Source organism: Hippopotamus amphibius, chromosome 11 (assembly GCF_030028045.1).
Source record: "Hippopotamus amphibius kiboko isolate mHipAmp2 chromosome 11, mHipAmp2.hap2, whole genome shotgun sequence".
Taxonomy (NCBI): Eukaryota; Metazoa; Chordata; class Mammalia; order Artiodactyla; family Hippopotamidae; genus Hippopotamus; species Hippopotamus amphibius.
In genome coordinates this window covers 16243844-16265242 of record NC_080196.1, presented here as the reverse complement: position 1 = coordinate 16265242, position 21399 = coordinate 16243844, and the positions used below count along the sequence as shown (strand labels likewise).

At 42.2% G+C, this 21399-nt stretch overlaps 1 protein-coding gene across 14 annotated transcripts in view; it reads right to left on the bottom strand.

Annotated features, from left to right (window-relative positions):
* Positions 1-9697: 9697 nt before the first annotated feature.
* CDKAL1 (CDK5 regulatory subunit associated protein 1 like 1) overlaps positions 9698-21399 on the bottom strand; it is a 623539-nt gene continuing 611837 nt past the window's right edge. For all 14 annotated transcript variants that reach the window (XM_057700490.1, XM_057700500.1, XM_057700489.1 and 11 more), the window contains one exon: positions 9698-13331. In XM_057700490.1, coding sequence (XP_057556473.1) covers positions 13140-13331 — 192 coding nt within the window. In that variant the 3' untranslated portion in view covers positions 9698-13139. The remainder of the gene's footprint in view (positions 13332-21399) is intronic.

The window sequence follows — 21399 nt, the reverse complement described above, 5'->3', positions numbered from 1 at the left end:
ATCCACATTTTTTTCTGGGCACTTGCCGCATCAGTACTCGTAAGTATGTTCAGATGCCCATAAATTAGGAAGACCACAAGAAACGAAATGAAACTCTTTGCTTCAACTGCTATACGGTTGGCATATTTTGGCTATAGAGCTCTAGGAAACAGTACTGGTAGCAAATAATTGACCGAAAACTAATGAAGAATAATAGTGTCTGCATTTCCTTTTACCCCTCAAGGTAGGGTGGGGGAGGGCATGACTTCTAGGCCTCCCTATTAATCTCTTTGCTCTTTTCATCTTTGGCCATGGAAAAATCTCCTTCTTGATCTTAGATTGGCCACCCAAATCTGTGCTCTGCAGCATTCATTAATTTGATATCCTCAAATACAGCTGCAATCCATTTTCTTTGAATTTTTCTTCCTTGGCTGCATTTGTTAAAATAGACTTTTAGTCCCTTGAGGCAGGAATTTTTTTATTTCACATGTAATTCTTTTGGGTGGTCATGTGTTAATATCAAAATTTAAAACACCTAACCTTATTTATAAAATTGGTTTTCATGTTTAAATGGCTAAAGGAATCATGAAAGGGGAAGAAACAATGCATGCCTAGGACACACCACTTGATAAATGTGATCTCATTTCATCTTTAAATGACCCTGCGATGGAACTGTGTTCCTATTTTACAGATGAGGCTCAGATAGAAGTGGTCTGGCTGCAACTTTAAACCAAACTTTTACTGATGTCGAAAATCTCATGCTCTTTCCCTATACTATCTTCCTCAGATTTGTACTGGAAACAACTGAGATCTGAATCCAGTTGATTTGGGTTCTAACTCCTTCGTGGTTCTTTAATTCAAATTCTATGGTTTCAACACCATAAAAATCAAGCTCAATGGTGAAGCAAGTATACATTTATCAAACATGTGCTATTGATCAATTAACTTTCAAAAACTAAAAATACTTTGAGAAGTGATTAGGACCCCAGATTAAACATAAATTTGGCATGGATGCTCTAGATTAGGTTGTATTGTAGAACAGAGGTACCCAAGCTTTCCTAATTCATGACACCCCTAAGCCAAAAGAAACAGCTAACCACTATGGTTATTAAGTAGGTAGGTCCTAACAACTTAATAAATACTTGTGTCTTAATATCTTACAAAACTGTTTGAAAACATAACACATGTAAATTGAAACAAATATATCTTTGTTTCACTCTAAAATTGCTATGATTATCTATTAATTGAAGGTGTGCATCTTTGGGGCACTGTATAACCTCTCAAACCTTGAAATAAAATCACCTTCATATCTTGTTAAACATTGATCTTTCACCTGATACTTGCTTTTTATCACAGCAACCGCCTAAAACCTAGTCTTACAAAGACAAGGTAACATCAGAAAATGTTGTGCATTTTAATGTTGAAACTGTGAACTATTTTGAGCTAACATTTTACATGGTATCTGACAGATATTTAGAATATCCCATGGTGCTCCCGTGAGTTCACTGCAGCACCTTGGTATGCCTAGGCGCCAGGTAAGTCTTAAGAATATTTTTTACCCCCCTTCTTTTTCCTTCTTTCTCTCCCTCCTTTTTTCGCTTCTCTGCCTCACTTCCTTCTTACGTCTTTTCCCTATGCTTATTTTATAATGATAAAACCTCTTGAAGTTTCATTTCTAACTCTAATTCTTTCTCCGTGACATCTTACGATATACACTGAAATTTTCAACCTGGAGTGAAGTTAATGGAAAAGCCTATGTTTTGACTGAACGACATATGGAAATCTGATGTTTAGACACATTTTCCCAGCAAAAAAGCAAAGTTTTCAGCAAAGAATTCTTACATTATCCTATTGACAGTCTTGCACTTGATGAACCAGGGAAGACAGAAAGAGAGAGAGAGAGAGGGAGAGGGAGGGAGGGAGGAAGGAAGAGAAAAGAAACTTGATTGATGAATCTTTACTTTAAAAGTGCATCAAATATCATGCCCATTCTTGGAGCAGGATGACACAGAGGGAAGGGCTGGGCTCCCCAGAACCTAGGCATCCACAGGGCCAGTCCTAGGCACACATCTAATGGCTCAGGTCAAGTTTAGGTGGAAGACGGGGTCACGGGAGCAGGAAGAGTATACAGCCTAGGAGCACAGGGTGAGTTCAAGTCCTGCCTCTACAACTTAGTAGCTCTGTGCCCCTTGCAAGTTACTTAGTCTTGTGGGGTTTGGATTTTTTTTCTTCAGTAAAATGGGAATAATAATACCTATCTCAGGGCTGTGTTTTCAGGACTGATGAACACTTGTAAAGTCCACATCATTTTGTCTGACGTGTTTAAAGGCCAGACAGTTGCTGGTTATCAGTATTATCATTATTCTCAAAATAGGGCTGACTCACGGATGAGAGACAACAGAGGCAAGGCCTGCTGAAGAAAGTCAAAGGTACAGAGAGAAGAAACAGTGGGGAAAATGGCAGAGTTCAGTCAACATGCGGATAGCATCTGGAACTCCCAGATACTGCGGACAGGAATATAAGTGGCAGCGTGTGCAAATGCCCCAACGTAGCAATTCCACTTCTTTTTTTTTTTTTTTTTTTTTTTTTTTATTATTTTATTTTATTTTTTTGGGGGGTACACCAGGTTCAATCAACTGTTTTTATACACATATCCCCATATTCCCTCCCTTCCTTGACGCCCCCCCCTCAAGTCCCCCCCACCCTCCCTGCCCCAGTCCTCTAAGGCATCTTCCATCCTCGAGTTGGACTCCCTTTGTTATACAACAACTTCCCACTGACTATTTTACAGTTGGTAGTATATATATGTCTGTACTACTCTCCCACTTCTTCTCAGTTTCCCCTTCACCCCCCGCCCCCTCCCATACCTCGTGTTCTCCAGTCCATTCCCTGTATCTGCTTCCCTGTTCTTGTCACTGAGTTCATCAGTACCATTTTTAGATTCCGTATATGTGAGTTAGCATACAATATTTGTCTTTCTCTTTCTGACTTACTTCACTCTGTATGACAGATTGTAGTTCTATCCACCTCATTACATATAGCTCCATCTCATCCCTTTTTATAGCTGAGTAATATTCCATTGTATATATATGCCACATCTTCTGTATCCATTCATTTGTTGATGGGCATTTCGGTTGCTTCCATGTCCTGGCTATTGTAAAGAGTGCTGCAATAAACATTATGGTACAAGTTTCTTTTGGGATTATGGTTTTCTTTGGGTATATGCCCAGGAGTGGGATGACTGGATCATATGGTAGCTCTATTTGTAGTTTTTTAAGGAACCTCCAAATTGTTTTCCATAGTGGCTGTACCAACTTACAGTCCCACCAACAGTACAGGAGAGTTCCCTTTTCTCCACACCCTCTCCAACATTTGTTGTTTCCAGACTTTGTGATGATGGCCATTCTGATTGGTGTGAGGTGATACCTCATTGTGGCTTTGACTTGCATTTCTCTGATGATGAGTGATGTTGAGCATCTTTTCATGTGTTTGTTGGCCATCTGTATGTCTTCTTTGGAGAAATGTCTATTTAGGTCTTCTGCCCATTTGTGGATTGGGTTATTTGCTTTTTTGGTATGAAGCTGCATGAGCTGCTTGTATATTTTGGAGGTTAATCCTTTGTCCGTTGTTTCATAGGCAATTATTTTTTCCCATTCTGAGGGTTGCCTTTTAGTCTTGTTTATGGTTTCTTTTGCTGTGCAAAAGCTTTTAAGTTTCATGAAGTCCCATTCGTTTATTCTTGATTTTATTTCCATGATTCTAGGAGGTGGGTCAAAAAGGATGTTGCTTTGATGTATGTCAAAGAGTGTTCTGCCTATGTTTTCCTCTAGGAGTTTGATAGTGTCTGGCCTTATATGTAGGTCTTTAATCCATTTGGAGTTGATTTTTGTGTATGGTGTTAGGAAGTGTTCTAATTTCATTCTTTTCCATGTTGCTGTCCAATTTTCCCAGCACCACTTATTGAAGAGGCTGTCTTTTTTCCATTGTATACTCGTGCCTCCTTTGTCAAAGATAAGGTGCCCATATGTGTTTGGGCTTACTTCTGAGTTCTCTATTCTGTTCCATTGATCTTCCTTTCTATTTTTGTGCCAGTACCATACTGTCTTGATCACTATGGCCTTGTAGTATAGTTTGAAGTCAGGAAGCCTGATTCCACCAACTCCATTTTTCCTTCTCAAGATTGCTTTGGCTATTCGGGGTCTTTTGCGTTTCCATACAAATCGTAAGATTTCTTGCTCTAGTTCTGTGAAAAATGCCATTGGTAATCTGATCGGGATTGCATTAAATCTGTAAATTGCTTTGGGTAGTACAGTCATTTTCACGATGTTGATTCTTCCAATCCAGGAACATGGTATATCCCTCCATCTGTTTATGTCATCTTTGATTTCTTTCATCAATGTCTTAAAGTTTTCTGCATACAGATCTTTTGCCTCCTTAGGCAGGTTTATTCCTAGGTATTTGATTCTTTTGGTTGCAATGGTGAATGGGAGAGTTTCCTTAATTTCTCTTTCTGCTCTTCCGTTGTTAGTGTATAGGAATGCAAGAGATTTCTGTGCATTAATTTTGTATCCTGCTACTTTACTAAACTCATCAATGAGTGCTAGCAGTTTTCTGGTAGAGTCTTTAGGGTTTTCTATATATAGTATCATGTCATCTGCAAAGAGTGATAATTTTACTTCTTCTTTTCCAATTTGGATTCCTTTAATTTCTTTTTCTTCTCTGATTGCTGTGGCTAACACTTCCAAAACTATGTTGAATAACAGTGGTGAGAGTGGACACCCTTGTCTTGTTCCTGTTCTTAGAGGGAATTCTTCCAGTTTTTCTCCATTGAGAACAATGTTGGCTTTTGGTTTGTCATATATGGCTTTTATGATGTTGAGGTAATTTCCTTCTATGCCCATTTTCTGGAGAGCTTTTATCATAAATGGATGTTGAACTTTGTCAAAAGCTTTTTCTGCATCTATTGAAATGATCATATGGTTTTTATCCTTCAATTTGTTGATATGATGTATCACGTTGATTGATTTGCGTATATTGAAGAATCCTTGCATCCCAGGGATAAACCCCACTTGATCGTGGTGTATGATTTTTTTAATGTGCTGTTGCAGTCTGTTAGCTAGTATTTTGTTGAGGATTTTTGCATCTATATTCATCAGTGATATTGGTCTGTAGTTTTCTTTTTTTGTGACATCTTTGCCTGGTTTTGGTATCAGGGTGATGGTAGCCTCATAGAATGAGTTTGGGAGTGCTCCGCCTTCTGCAATATTTTGGAAGAGTTTGAGAAGGATAGGTGTTAACTCTTCGCGAAATGTTTGATAGAATTCGCCTGTGAATCCATCTGGTCCTGGGCTTTTGTGTGTTGGGAGATTTTTAATCACTGCCTCAATTTCTGTACTTGTGATTGGTCTGTTCATGGTTTCTATTTCTTCCTGGTTCAGTCTTGGAAGATTGTATTTTTCTAAGAATGTATCCATTTCTTCCAGGTTATCCAATTGATTGGCATATAGTTGCTTGTAGTAGTCTCTCATGATGTTTTGTATTTCTGAGGTGTCCATTGTGACTTCTCCTTTTTCATTTCTAATTCTGTTGATTTGCATCTTCTCCCTTTTTTTCTTGATGAGTCTGGCTAATGGTTTATCAATTTTGTTAATCTTCTCAAAGAACCAGCTTTTAGTTTTATTTATTTTTCTTATGGTTTCTTTCCTTTCTTTTTCATTTATTTCTGCTCTGATCTTTACGATTTCTTTCCTTCTGCTCACTTTGGGGTTTCTTTGTTCTTCTTTCTCTAGTTGTTTGAGGTGTAAGGTTAGGTTGTTTATTCGATCATTTTCTTGTTTCTTAAGGTAGGACTGTATTGCTATAAACTTCCCTCTTAGAACTGCTTTTGCCGCGTCCCATAGGTTTTGGGTTGTTGTGTTTTCGTTGTCATTTGTTTCAAGATATTTTTTGATTTCCTCTTTGATTTCTTTGGTGATTCCTTGGTTGTTTAAGAGTGAATTGTTTAGCCTCCATGTGTTTGTCTTTTTTGCAGTTTTTTTCCTGTAATTGATATCTAGTCTCATGGCGTTGTGGTCTGAGAAGATGCTTGATATGATTTCAATTTTCTTGAATTTGCTGAGGTTTGATTTGTGACCCAAGATGTGATCTATCCTGGAAAATGTTCCGTGTGCACTTGAGAAGAAAGTGTAGTCTGTCGTTTTTGGATGGAATGTCCTATAAATATCAATTAAGTCGAGATGGTCTAATGTGTCATTTAAAGCTTGTGTGTCTTTATTGATTTTCTGTTTGGATGATCTGTCCATTGATGTAAGTGGGGTGTTCAAGTCTCCCACTATTATTGTGTTCCTGTCGATGTCCCCTTTTATAGCTGTTAGCATTTGCCTTATGTATTGAGGTGCTCCTATATTGGGGGCATAGATATTTACCATTGTGATATGTTCTTCTTGGATGGATCCCTTGATCATTATGTAGTGCCCTTCCTTGTCTCTTTTAATAGTCTTTACTTTCAAGTCTAATTTGTCTGATATGAGTATTGCTACTCCAGCTTTCTTTTGACTTCCATTTGCATGGAATATCTTTTTCCATCCCTTCACTTTCAGTCTATATGTATCCCTTGGTCTGAAGTGGGTTTCTTGTAGGCAGCATATAGAAGGGTCTTGTTTTTGTATCCATTCAGCCAGTCTGTGTCTTTTGGTTGGAGCATTTAGTCCATTTACATTTAAAGTGATTATTGACATGTGTGTTCCAATTACCATTTTCTTAATTGTTTTGGGTTTGTATTTGTAGGTGTTTTCCTTTTCTTGTGTTTCCTACTTAGAGAAGTTCCTTTAGCACTTGTTGTAAGGCTGGTTTGGTGGTGCTGAATTCTCTTAACTTTTGCTTGTCTGGAAAGCTTTGGATTTCTCCCTCAAATCTGAATGAGATTCTTGCTGGGTAAAGTATTCTTGGCTGTAGGTTTCTCTCTTTCAGGACTTTCAGTATATCCTGCCATTCCCTTCTGGCCTGCAGAGTTTCTGTAGAAAGGTCAGCTGTTATCCTGATGGGTTTTCCCTTATATGTTGTTTGTTGCTTTTCTCTTGCTGCTTTTAATATTTTTTCTTTGTGTTGAATTGTCGTTAGTTTGATTAATATGTGTCTTGGTGTATTTCTCCTTGGGTTTATTCTGTATGGGACTCTCTGTGCTTCTTGGACTTGGTTCATTATTTCCTTTCCCATGTTGGGGAAGTTTTCCACTAGAACCTCTTCAAATATTTTCACAGACCCTTTCTTGTTTTCTTCTTCTTCTGGGATGCCTATAATTCGAATGTTGGTACGTTTAAAGTTATCACTGAGGTCTCTGAGGCTGTCTTCTAGTCTTTTTATTTTTTTATCTTTTTCCTGCTCTGTGGCGTTTATTTCTTCCATTCTATCTTCCAACTCACTTATTCGTTCTTCTGCCTCAGTCATTCTGCTGGTTAGAGCATCTAGAGTATTTTTAATTTCAGTTATTTTGTTATCCATTGCTGTTTGTTTTTCTGAGTTCTTATGAACTGTTTCTTGTACTTTCTCTAATTTGTTATCGAGATTTTGTATCATTTTTACTATCATTACTCTAAATTCTTTTTCAGGCATTTTTCCTATTTCCTCCTCATTTATTTGGTCTTGTGGGTTTTTTTCCTGCTCCTTTGCCTGCATGGTGTTTCTTTGTTTCCTCATGGTTGTCCAAGCTTTTGGGGTTGCTTGTCCTGGTGATAGAGGTGTTTATAGAAGACTGTCCAAGCCTCAGACTAATGTCCAAGTATTGGATTAGACGAATATTCAGTCTAGGAAACACATACATGTATAAGACACACAATTATTGAATCCGTTAGGACATAAGGCTCTAGAAAGACCTGACAGAACCCCAGTGTGCTATCAGATATTCAGAGAGAAACCCAGCAGAAATTGACAACTGAAACAGAACAAATCAGAGACAAAAGCAAAAGCAAACAAACAACAAATAACACCCTACACATACAAACATCAATCCAGGGAGATTTTGTAAGCTAGGATCAAATATAGAAATGAGCTGGAGTACCACCAGAGAGAATGGAGATTCTCAGAATGTAATTAGACAACTGTACTAAGAACTAAGATAAAGACAAAAGCCTAATATTAATACCAAGGCAGTGCATCATCTGGAGAATAGAGCAAGGAGTCTGAGCAGACCGATAGTGTTGCTTATAAGTATGTTAAGATAAAATACACTTAAAATGGCTGGAAGAAAGGGGAACAGAAGAGCGTAATGTGGTTGGAAATATGCAAAGAAAAAGAAAGGAATAGAAGTGTATAAAAGAAAGGGATGAAAGGAAAGTATGAAAGATATTTTGTCCGTACTACCAAAAACTTAGCTAGATATAGAAGTATTTTAAAAGGCAAAAAAAAAAAAAAAAAAAAAAAAGTAAAAAATATCCTTATAAAATTATGTTGTAAAACTTGTAGATCCCTTAGGGCTAAGATCGTATTTAATAAATCAAAAAAAAAAAAAAAAAAAGAGAAAGAAAAAAAAAAAAAAATCCAGAACTGATCCCCGAATGGACCAGTTCAATAGGTATTGATACTACTATTTCTGTTTCCTTAGCGTCTCAGCTGTAAGTGTCCTTTTCCTTGCCTTGGGTTTTTTTTTTTGCGTTATTCTGTGACCAGCAGAGGTTCCTTTATTGTTCGTCTGTAAGCCTCGGTGTGTGGGGAGGGAGAGGGTGCAATAGTGGCTCCTTCTCCTGGGAGGGAGTGAGCAGTGGCGCACTGTTGCTTCAGTCAGGCTTGGAGGTGCCTGTTGCAGAGGGCGCTGGTGGCTCAGGCGTACACAGAAAGTCTTAGAGTTGGGCCTCTCTCGGGGTTTTTTCTTTTTGATGCTGGTTTTTTTTTTTTTTTTTTCTCTCCGCAGCCTCCCTGCTGCTGGCGTTGCAAGGAGTTTTAATCTAGCCCCGCCCGAGCGCCTGAGGGTGCTTGTTATCCCTGAGCGCCTTATGTGGCCCCGCAGGGCGTCTCTCCGCTGCCTGTTGCAGAGGCGCAGAAAGAGAGAGAGAGGCTATGCGCGCGGCTCCTCCCCCCCGCCCGGGAGCCTGCAGCCTCCAGCCGCCATCATGGCCGGGCAGCTCTCAGGGATCGGCACTCCTCTCCGCAGACCTCCTCCCTCCTGTCCTCTCGGTCCGTCACCCTACCGGCAACAATGTTTCTCCCCCTGAACCAGCTCTCTGGTTCCCACACTCCCGCTCCTGGACCCTCCGTTCAGCCGCGGATCGATGTCTCGGTCCGGGAACGCTGAGCTGCGCTGCGGACCCTCCGTATGTTTCTCACTCCCTCCCGTCTGCCACAGCTCCGCCGCTTCACCCTCTTTGAGCCCTCGTAGATGCCTCCCTACCGGCTATGTCAGGTTCTCCGCAGCCCTTTCCGGTGTCCGAGGCCGTCTGCTGGTGTTCAGCTGGTTCTCTGTGGGAATGACTGTGTCCTTCCGTGCATTCCCAATGCATCTGTGGAGAGGGATGCACTCCACGTCTCTCTACTTCGCCGCCATCTTTTTCTTTTCTCCACTTCTTGATATACGTCCACACAAATGCAAATATATGTGGACCCAAACACATGTTTATAATAGACAAAAAATTAGAAACAACTCAAAAAGGAGGATGGATAATCACAACGCGGTATATTCACACAACAGAATTCTTTTCAGCAATGAAAGTGAATGAACTACTGCCACACACAACACCCAGGATGCATCTCACACGCAACATTGAGCCAAAGGCGGCAGACACAAAACAGCCCCTGCTGTATGATTCCATTTATATGAAGTTCATGAACAGGCAGACCAATCTGCGATGTTAGAAATACAGATAGCAGTTACCTTTGGGGGAACAGAGTTAGCGAGTGGGAAGGTACATGGGAAGCCTGTTGGTGCTGGTTACAATGTGTGTTCACTTTTTGAAAGTTCATCAAGCTGGACTTCCCTGGTGGCACAGGGGTTAAGAATCCACCTGCCAATTCAGGGGACACGGGTTCGATCCCTGGGCCAGGAAGATCCCACATGCCGTGGAGTAACTAAGCCCGTGCGCCACAACTGCTGAGCCTCCACTCTCAGGGCCTGCAAGCCACAACTACTGAGCCCAAGTGCTGCCACTACTGAAGCCTGTGCGTCTAGAGCCCATGCTCTACAACAAGAGAAGCCACCACACTGAGAAGCCTGTGCACAGCAATGAAGAGTAGCCCCCGCTCTCCTCAACAAGAGAAAGCCCACACACAGTAATGAAGACCCAACCCGGCCAAGGGAAAAAAGAGAAGAAAACCCATCAAGCTGCTCCCTTATGATTTATGTACCTGTATTTATGTACATGCATATGCATTTTCATGTTTGTCTCACTTTAATAAAGAATTAGAAAAAGTTGGCCAAAGTATTAAAAAAAAAATCTTTCTATAGACTGAATATTGTCCTCTCCTGCCTCCACCTTTGAAAGGTGATTAGGTCATGAAGGTAGAGCCCTCATGAATGGGACAAGTACCCTTAAAAGAAAGATTGAGGAAGTTCCTTTGCCCCTTCTGCCATATGAGGACACAGCAAGAAGACTGCCATCTATGAACCAGGAAGTGGGCCCTCACAACATACCAAATCTGCTGGCACCTTGATCTTGTACCTTCCAGCCTCCAGAAATGTGAGAAACACATTTCTGTTGCTTAGAAGCTACCTGATCTGTGGTATTCTGTTATAGCAGCCTGAATGAACGAAGACAGATCTCTTCACAGATTTCCTTTTTAGTGGAGAGAGCCACATTAAAGAAAGAAAGAAAAGACTTTGGTACCAAGAAAAAACATGAAAAAATATGTCAATTGTTCTACCATGCCTGACTCTGTGTGAATCAGGATAGGTGGTCTTATGCGATGGTAACAGCTTCCAAATCTCGGTGACACAACAGAACACAAGCTCCTTTCTTGTCCTACACAATGTCAAGCACACGCTGGCAGGAGGCTATGCTCCTTGTGCTTCCTCAGGGACCCAGGCTGGGGGAAGCGTCATCCCGACATGTGCGTTCAAAATCACCTCTGTGGCGGGAAGAGTACAGGGCAGACCGGATTCGAAAGTGTCTGTCCCAAAGAAAGACGTGACCTTTCCACTCTCTTTGCATGTGCCAAAGCAGGTCACACCATCAGGCCTAACCCCAAAGGGGTAAAAGATGGGCCACTGCACTATGGGCAGGAAGGGCAGGAGCCGGAAAGGGAACAGTTTTGCTGGTGCCACACTTGCCCCCAACGGCTCCCAGGCTCAGTTGTGCTCAGAGTTCTGTCCACAAGATAACCGAGTGGTCACCACCCACCCACCTTTCTCTCTCTTCTCCCTCTAGCAGGAGGTCGTGGAAAAAAGTAAGCTGGATTTGCAGACCACGACCACCCCCTCGCCAACTGTTCACCAACATGGTGACCGCTATCATGCATGATCTTGTCCCTGCTGCAGGTCTCCTGGACCAAACTTTCTCGACCAAATTGCAGAGTGGAGTTGCAGCCTAACTGAGGGTAACATTTGGGGCAGAGTGGGGACAACCCTGCATGGCTGAATAATCCCTGAGAATCCCCACCATGGCTGGTGAGGGGGCAGTAGTGCTGTCGGACCACTGGGTGTATCACTCACTTACAGGAATAAAAATGAAGGGAGTGGGGAAGAGACGGGTGCAGAGTTAAAAGGGAGGAAGGAAATAGATGAAGGGGTGAGAGGTAAAGGGTGAGACTGGGGAAATAGAAAAATAAAAAGCTTTCTGTCTCCAGTCAGTACCAGAGGTGAAGCTTTTCTTCTGTCCTATATATTGTGACTCTAGGCTTTTGGTAGTATTTCCACTTCTGCTACGTTTTTGCTGAATATGTACCACGCTGGAACCCACTCTGTTTATTAATAAAGAAATGACTGCATGTATCTCAAGAAAGGAAGCACAGCAAGCTCCTCTACTCTCTCTGATACCATGTTTCCCTCTTCCTGCTGACAGAACAGGCTGATCCCAAGTGGCTGTCTCAATGCAGGGCTCCTAGAGGATGAGCAGATCCTTGCCTTTTAAATGTGACCTCCTCTTAGAAGCACATACCAGATTCGAGAGATATGTACTAACACTCAAGTTTTCTGTTTTGTTTTTTTAACTCACTGACATGATATAATTTTAATTTGGATTCCTTAAAGACACAAAAAAGGATAAAACATTTTGAGATAAAGGGAAGAGCTGAACAAGGGTGGGGGTTTAAAAATGACAACTGCCCTACAGTAACCACTGGGCACCTGATTTCCCTGGGACTATACAATCCAAGTAACTTACTTAAATTCTGACAGTCATGAGACTTGTTCGTTACACCAATTCCTTTTATTGTGAAAGAAATCACTTCATTTAGTAAAGGCCAATGTTGTCAGGTAGAAACAAACTGCTGATGGAATCGATCAAAAATGTCAGAAAAGAGGCAGAGCTTGTTTTAGACAAATTCAGTTTTTGAAAGTTTGTAGGTGCTAAAGAAGTTGGTGATCCTCAGTTCTCAAAATGTTGCCAGGAGCCCTTTAACTGGCAGGCTCTCCCTGTGCATTCCAAAAGGATTCAAGTTCCAAAAACAGGTTTCCGTATAAACTTTTCAGGAACACACCTGCTACGGAAAATAAGATGTTGTAGCATCAGGACCCCAAGCAATGCATAAAGAGAAAGATACATTGTAAAATGTTTATTGAAAATGGAAAATTTTTCCCACACAAGGGAGAGGTGACCAGACCCACCGTACAAATAGGTTCTGACTTGAAGATTGGTGATTTGATTTAAAGAAAATGCAATCACTTGCATTTCTTGCTAAAAATAAACCAAAGGGAGCTTAATTGAAAAGATATGCTTTGGCAGCTGTTATTAGGTTTTACGTCAAATAACCAATGGGTCCGGCTCAATGTGAGACAGGGTAAGCCTCATTAAAGACTGTGGCTGAAGAGCAGGCGGTGAGACCAGTATAAATTTTTGCCCTTTGAGAACTGATGTGGTCGCTCTCCTTTTCTTTGAAGATTTTAATTAGAAATTTATTCTTCTTTACAGATTTCTTTTCTTGTTTTTAAGGCCGTGCCTTGCAATATGTGGGATCTTAATTCCTCAACCAGGGGATCGAACCCGTTATTCTTCACAGATGCTTCAGTTAGTTGTATTTTAATTATAGACTTTGATCAAAAAAGCAAAAAGAAAAGCAAACAGAGCCAGGCCCACAGACATCCTCAGTGCACAGTCCTGGTGTAGCCTCTGCAATTGTAGTGCCTTTCTGGAACTTGCCGAATCTCGCTGAGTTGCAGCTGAGGTGTGGGATACTGAATTCAGGTGTTTCCCAAGCTTATTTCTGAATTCCTATAGAGAGAGAAACACAGAGAAAAACCAAAGATTTTAAAGATGCAAAAAAAGAAAAAAAAAACAAACCAAAAACGCTAATGTGATATCAGTTCATAAAGGGTTCCTAAAAGGAGCTATTTTTTTTAATTGAAATATAAGTGACATATAACGTTGTATTAGTTTCAAGTATACAACATAAGGACTCAACATTTGTATACACTGTGAAATGAGCACCACAATAAGTCCAGTTACAACACAGTTACAAATTTTCTTCCTTGTAATGAGAACTTTTAAGATTTACTCTCTAACCAGCTTCCAAATATACAATGCAGTGTTAACTACAGTCAATATGCTGTACGTTACATCCCCAGGGCTTATTTATATTACAAGGAATACAACTGGAAGTTAGTATTTTTTGACTCCCTTCACGCATTTCACCCACCTGCCACCCCCCTGTCTCTGACAACCGCCAGTCTGTTCTCTGCATCTATACATTTGGTTTCGTTTTGTTCTTTTAGATTCCAGGTCTTTCTCCGACTTATTTCTCTCAGCATAATGCCCTTAAGGTCCATCCACGTTGTTGCGAATGGCAAGGCTTCCTTCTCTTTTACGCCTGAGTAATATTCCATTGCACACGTATGCCACATCCTCCCTGTCCATCTGTCCATGGATGGACACTCAGGTTGCTTCCATGCCTTGGCTATTGAAAATAATGCTGCAAGGAACATGGGGATGCATGTATCTTTCTGATTTAGTGTTTTTGTTTCCTTTGGGTAAATACTCAAAAGTGGAATTGCTGGAACATATGGTAATTCTATTTTTAATTTTTTGAGGAAACTCCATACTGTTTTCCAGAGTGGCTGCACCAATTTACATTCCCACCAACAGCGCACAGGGTTGCCTTTTTCTCCATATGCTCACCAACATTTGTTAGTTCTTATCTCTTTTGATAACAGCCATTCCAACAGGTAGGAGGCAACATCTCAACTGTGGTTTTAATTTGCATTTCCCTGATAATTAGCGCTGATGAGCATCTTTTCACGCACCTGTAGGCCATCTGCATGTCTTCTTTGGTAAACTGTCTATTCAGATCCTCTGCCCATTTTTAAAATCAGATTTTTTAAAATTTGCTTTTGCTATGGAGCTGTATGAATATATTCTTTATATATTTTGGATATCAACCCCTTATTAGATATCAGAGATATGATCTGCAAATACTTTCTCCCATTCAGTTGGCTGCCTTTCATTCTGTTGGTGGTCTCCCTTGCTGTGCAGAAGCTTTCCAGCTTTGCATAAGAAGGAGCTATCACTTATTTACTCCTTCAACACAGGCACAAACACCCACCAGAGGCCAGGTAAGCCAAGGGAGATACAAGTTACAGTTCCTTTCCTTGAAGGGTCAGACCAAGTTCATACAATTTCAGATTACACACAAACTATATGAAAGAGAAACAGTGTTTACAGAGAATCAAGGCAGACTTCATGAAGCATAGAATTTATGTAGAGTGGAGTCATATCACAAACATACTTAACTTTTAGGGGTGCAACCATATCTACTCAGGCAAAGAAGAATGACGAAGGAAAAAAACCACAGAAGCCATTTTATTCAGCAAACACATCCCTTAGACAGGGACTCCCAGCTGGGTCATGGCTGCAGGAGGGCTGCCCCGACCCTCAGGGGGCACCTGAAGAGGTGCGAGTGGCCAGAGGGATCCATCCCCATGCGCGGCCCCTCCTTTTACTCTGGCGTGCCATGTGCCAGGCATGGAAAGGTAGGCAAGCCCTGCTTGCAGGGAGCGTAAGGAGCTAGGAGACGGCGAGACTTTCTTGGTGGTCTCTGTTTCCTGATACGTCTTAGCAGGTGTGGGAGGGAGTGGATAGGGGGCACCTGGCCACGCTCAGCGTGGTTCTGGTGTTTCAAGGTGTAATTGTGATTCCATGATATAAGACTTCCACCTTATGCACAGGTTTTAGAATCAGTGCCGCCCTTGTTGAAACCTGAATAACATTATAAGAGATGGAGGGGGATTGGGGAGGAGAATACCGGATGGAAGGAATAATGGGGGGGGGGATAGGAGGGGGCGACCCAGAGGCAGAGCTGTGGAAGTGCAGGAAATCCGCAGAAGCACCCATTTCATTTTGCTTATTCTTTCTTTCCATGCTCTCAAACAATCTTCTGGTGACAGCTTCGGCCTCTGTGTGGAATGGCAGCCCAACCATGCACAGCAGAGCGTTGGGAGTGTGCTTCACAGAAGGTAACTCTGGCACAAGGTGCAGGGTAGACTGAGTGGAGGGGAGAGAATGGGGGTAGGCAGAGAATCTAGGGGCAAGTGGCAGCCACAGATGAGCTGGAGGGTGATGAGGACCTGTGTGAGGACAATGGCAGAAGGCACGGGAAGGAGGGAACTACGGACATTTAATGTAGAATCAACGGTACTTGAGTTCAGGAGAGTGGGTAATGGAGGGACAGAGAATAGGAAAGGGGAAATGAGAAGACCTTTCATAACCCAATTTCCACCGGCTAATATTAACCTGTGATAGATGTGGAAGAATTCTTGCTTTGACTGCAGGAGACTAACTGCAAAATTAATATTAGCTTTCGACCACAAGGATAAATCTCTCAACCCCAATGGCAGTCAAGCCATCATTTACTTCTGGGTTCCTTGGGGATCTGGGCTGACACTCTGCTGCTGTCCCTGCAGGTGGGGGCCCTCGACAAGGAGGCTCACAGCTAGAAAGACGGAGCCATGGTCCCCACAGCAGAAACGGCTGCACCCAAACCTGCCCTGGGGAAACTGCTCTCTTGTAAAATTGGCTTTCTGCATGACATTGTGGAGCTGGGAATATGTTGACAAGTTTTCATTTTGACTGGTTAAAAATAGCCTCGAGGTCCCAAGGACAGCTCTCAACCTTGGGAAAGAATGCAGCCTTCTACAGTTGAAATGACAGCAGCTCTGTGAGTTCCTCAAAAGCAGAGAGGTTGTGTAATTCATCTCTTGGAACCTGCACAGCTGCAAACACAGAGCAGGTACTCAGCAAGTGTTCAGAAATGAATGAATGAATGGATGGATGGATGGATATGAGGATGTATATTCCAGATGAGATACAACTGATCAAAAACTTGCTTAGCTATGTCTCTGCTGACTGATGGGCACAACTGTATAGGAGTCATGAGTTGTGGCCTCTAGCAATTAAAGCATCACTTCCTAAGCTTGGGTTTACAAGACCAGAACTAAGAGCCTGATTTATTTCTCCTAGGCCTGAGTTCCTTAACCTTTTGAAGTCACAGATGACTTTGAGAAGTCAGTGAAGACTGTAGACTGTTCCCCTAGAAAAATGTGGAGGCACTGAGCACATATACACAGCCTCGCTCACACCCTGCAAATAACTTCAGGAGGTTCACATATCCAGATACTGTGGGGCCTGATACCTTCTCTTAAAAAAAAAAGTCAATACAAAATTAGGTCCAGGGCCTCAGAAGTGGCCCCTCAAAGTGTGAGGCCTTGAATCTTAAGCTCTACTGGCTTCAGGGAAGATCTGCCTCTGCCCCACCCCCAGTTCTGAATGCTGAACCTGGTTCTGTGCCTGCAGTTCCAGAAGCTGCCATTTGGTGATCACTGGTGCCGGGCCAGGGGTTAGGCTGTCCCAGGCAGGACGAGGTGAGTCTCAAAGCATCAAGCATTTGGTTGGCTTTATAACACATTCTGCTTCACAGTGGTGCAATATGGGTAAAGTACCTGTGTTCTCAGCCTGGAAAAAACCCTTCAACTTTTCACAAGTTTCACAAAATTTCTTCCTCTGCTTCTTCCAACTCATTTGCCATAAAAATTTGCTCATATAAAAGGCACCTATTAAACTACTATGGTAGATTATCTGTGGCTGCAATCAACTTAGTCAGTCTTCCTTGGGCACTGATTTTCCCCCTCTCCCACTCAGACATTTAACACATCTGAACATAACTGACCCATATGGTGCCAAGCTGCTCTCCTGTTCCGAGGAGCAAGTCTGCATCACAGAATCGTGTGGAAGTGCCGTGGCATCCGTGAGCAGCCACGAGGAGCCGGCCTGACCTGCCAGTCTCCCTAAGATCAAGGTAAGAGCTTGACAACAGAGCATGAAAGAGAAGATGTAGCCTGTCTCTACCATGCTGTGCTTCTTTTATTTTCTTCACCTTGTACCAATTCACGATCTTGATTAAAGGAGATGGATGATATATTTTAAAATATAAGATTGAAAAAAATTTCTCAGATGATAGAGTAATCTGCAGCCAGCTAGCTTCATACATTTCAATTGTCACTACCACCGTGATATTGAAGGAAAAGTAATTTAGAAATACAGAAAATACAAGTTTAAGACCCTCAAACATGCAAATGCACAACCACTGCAGATTTCCACACAGAAGCAGCATTCATGAGCAGAAAATAATGTAGCAGTTCTAGAATGTAGCGAAAATAGAAAGTGCTTACAGGTGAAGTGATGATAAATAATCAATAGCAAGATCAAGTTTACACACACACACACACACACACACACACACACACACAGAATAATGTATCTAATTGACTTTAGAGAAAAACTTGGCACAGTCAATAGTTCTGGAAAGTAAACAGATGGCTCGAACTTTCCTTAAACCTCTTAAACATTGTCAAAGTTATTAATTTTTGAAATTCAAGATGTACTTATATCTCTCAAGCGACAATGCAACAAATACAAGAATTTTATTATTTACCAAAACTGACAAAACATTAACTCTCAGATTTATAATTCTTAAGAAATCAAATTCCATTTAGAAATGGAAAACAGAAACAAAGCAGGATAGGAACTTTGTTCAATCAAAAAGATCCATGTATTTATCCAGTCATAGCAAACTATGGACACACTGAGAAAGTATTAACTTCGATTAACATGGTCCCCCCCAACTTGTATATCTCACTGTTCCCTTGATTAATTTCTAAACATACTTACTTCCTAATTCTTAAACATACTGTACTAATTTTCAAAAGTATAGATTTTCAAATCCTATTAAAGCAATCAATCTATTAGAGTAGAACCACGTATGTATGTCCAAAACCCCCAAACCGAACCAAACTAAACCAAAACCAACTTTGATGTTCAGAAACTTCAAGGATCAAATTTCAATCCGTTAAAGATAAAGACAGGTGGGACGGTAACAACAGCCAATCTGTAATTATTTCCTTCTTCTCTGAGCAGTTACACCTGTATTGCTAGGGAATGGAAGGAGAGGCCTTTCACTTGGGCACATTCAACACCCAAGGAACAAATGGGACCAGTTCTAGAAGCAGTAAGTGCATGGGCTCTGCGCTCTAATCCCAGCTCCATCTGAGGATTCTTGGGCAAATAATGTATCCTCTCTTTGCCTCCATACAAAATCACCTGAAAACGGAGCTGTCGTAAGTATCTGCACATCACAAGGTTGTTATGAGGATTAAACGAGATACGATATTAAGTGTCTTGAACATTTAAAACTCAGTGAAGATGAACACACTCCATGGTATTTTATGATCCTAATAGGCAAACTGCCTCAGATATTATTTCTGTACAATTACAAAGTCACTATTTTATTTGCTTTTCAAATATGGTTTATCAGTTTAAACTATTCTTGTTTCTTCTACATATCATCAGGAGGCGCACAGTATATGAATAGCACGGCAGACCAGAAACCGAATCCAAGTTCAGATGTTTATCAGCTGCGTGACCCTGGGCAAGTGGTTTAAGCTCTCCAAGCCTAGTTACCTCTTTGGTGCAGTAGGGATACCAATATCCACTTTCAGATGTTGTTGAAAGGGTTCAAATTCATATGCCCAGAGCCTGGGGCAGAGTGTCTGGAATACAGAAGGTTTCAATAAAGGGCTACTCTTATATTCCATTCCAGGAGTGTGGCTTGTAAGACGGAGAAGGCCAGAGCCTCCCAGAGCACTTACCGGAGGTGCTGGGAGGGGAATGTCCTGTGCTGGATGCCGTCCTCGAGGCTCTAACCCACGAGGGAGAAGCTATGCCCACTGTGGCGTCGGCACCTTCTACTCCCCAGGCTCTCAGTCTATGGGGTGAGACTTCTGGAAAGGCTCTTAACTAAAACCATCCCATATAAGAAGGGAGACCTGGGAACCACAATTTATAAAGAGGAATTCCCCTGTCGGTTGAGCCACGGGCCCACTTTGGTATCTGCTTTTTCTTCTAATATCTAATATTGTGGTGATGCTGTTTTCAAGGAAGCTAAAAAGGAAGGAAACAAGTCCCCGTCAACCCCACGATGCCACATAAAACCTTTTGCCCTCACTCTGCTCTTGGCCTGACCCAGCCATCTCCCCTCCGCCTGCCATCTGCCGGGCCCCCTCTTCTTACTGATTTCTCAGACCTCTATTGGACAGAGCCTCCTTTAGGCAAACCTCTCTCAACCAGCGCACAGCCCAGGTGGGTTGGGAGCTCCGTGCTGTGGGCTGTGTGTCCTGCTGGCCGGCCCTCAACACGACACTCATGCTCTGTGTGATCCCCCAAGCTCTCGTGGCCCCACCAGAAAGTGCACTCAGTTCAGGCAGAGCTGAACGAGCTGCACAAGAGAATGCATCCAGCAGAAGCGTCGTGCTCCACACAGTCACCGGGAAAAGGGCGCAGGGAGCCTTCCCGCCAACTGTGTACCCAGCTGACCCTGAAGCTTCCTGGTGGAGGAAGACAGGGGCCACCACGGCTGGGCCTCCCCTAAGGCCCTTTCCTTGTGTGGAGCTAACACAGACCTGCTGAGAAAACTGCCTGGTAAGAAAACAAGCCTCCAGGGCCACTCTTATTTGTCCTACTCATAGCTCTTTCAGCCAAAAGAAACAGACCTGAATGAAAGGGTACGTAGAAGGTGGTCAATCAACGTTTTCTGAAGGGATATTTGTGTTTCTACTTGTTCCTTTGCATTCTATGTTATATTTTCATATAGTTGCAAGGATCCTTTTCTTGGGGGCTGATGGGCTTGCCCTTCCAATGGGAGAAAGTCATGCTGTTCAGAGCCTCTCCTGCAGTTCCTCCTCGCCAAAAATATTTATAAAGGGTGGGATGCAATGGGAGGTTGGGATTGTCATATACACATTACTAATAAGAAAAAAATATCAAATTGTACACTTCAAATACATGCAGTTTACTGTATGTCAATTTTATCTCCATAGAAGTCCTTAAAAAAGTATTTATAAATTGTGACATGGCTGCAGAACCAGAGGTATAAGGGTCCAGCGAGACAGGTGGACAATAAGCTCTGTATAAAAATACTAAGTAGAAGAAGGAGGTTTTCTGGTATGTTCCCCATGTGTCCAGCAGGGCTCTACTCTCCATGCCTCCTCTCCTTTAATCCTCCCAACCGCTCAGTGAAACAGTTACGAGTTTCTCCCAACTTTAAGCACTGGCCGAATTTACAGAAAGTAGGTGTAAATGGGGAGGCAGAGGAGAAGCTTGGCTTTAATCATATTAAGTCTAGCCTGGTAGTTACACATCAGAGATGCATTTATGGTGCAATGCAAAGAAATGAGAAAAATCAAGGCACAGCATAATTGTTAAAATGACTACCAGTATCAAGATTCCTACCAAACAGACTTTCTCTGCTTTACATGGAGGTAATGGTGTTATTCTGTGTTTCCCTAGAGAAGGCCCTTCCAGGAAAGCCAGCCTCTGGTCAGGCAGAGCCACTGCATGCGACCTGTCTTGCAGCCCGGAGCCACGCTGAGACCCTGGAAATGGGACCTGTGGATGGCACGTCTCTGGGTTTTCTCTGCACACACAGGCACACGCCCACACGCACACACACTTGATCTGCTCACATTAGAACATGTTGCAAAATGTGTTTTAATGAGGAACAGTTGGTCTGGTTCTGCTCAAATAAAAGACATCCCTGTAAGAGAGTTGCCACCTGTCTCCCCATCTTGCAGTGCAGCTTCTAAATGAATTCTTCTGTCCCTGCCACCTGCAGGTGTTGCCAGGGGCCAGCATTCGTATTCCACATGCCTGCTCCCCTTCCTGGACTGACAGACAACCTTGTCCCTGTGCTTCGTGTCATTACTGGATACCAGGACAGGCAGGGGATTACAGGGGC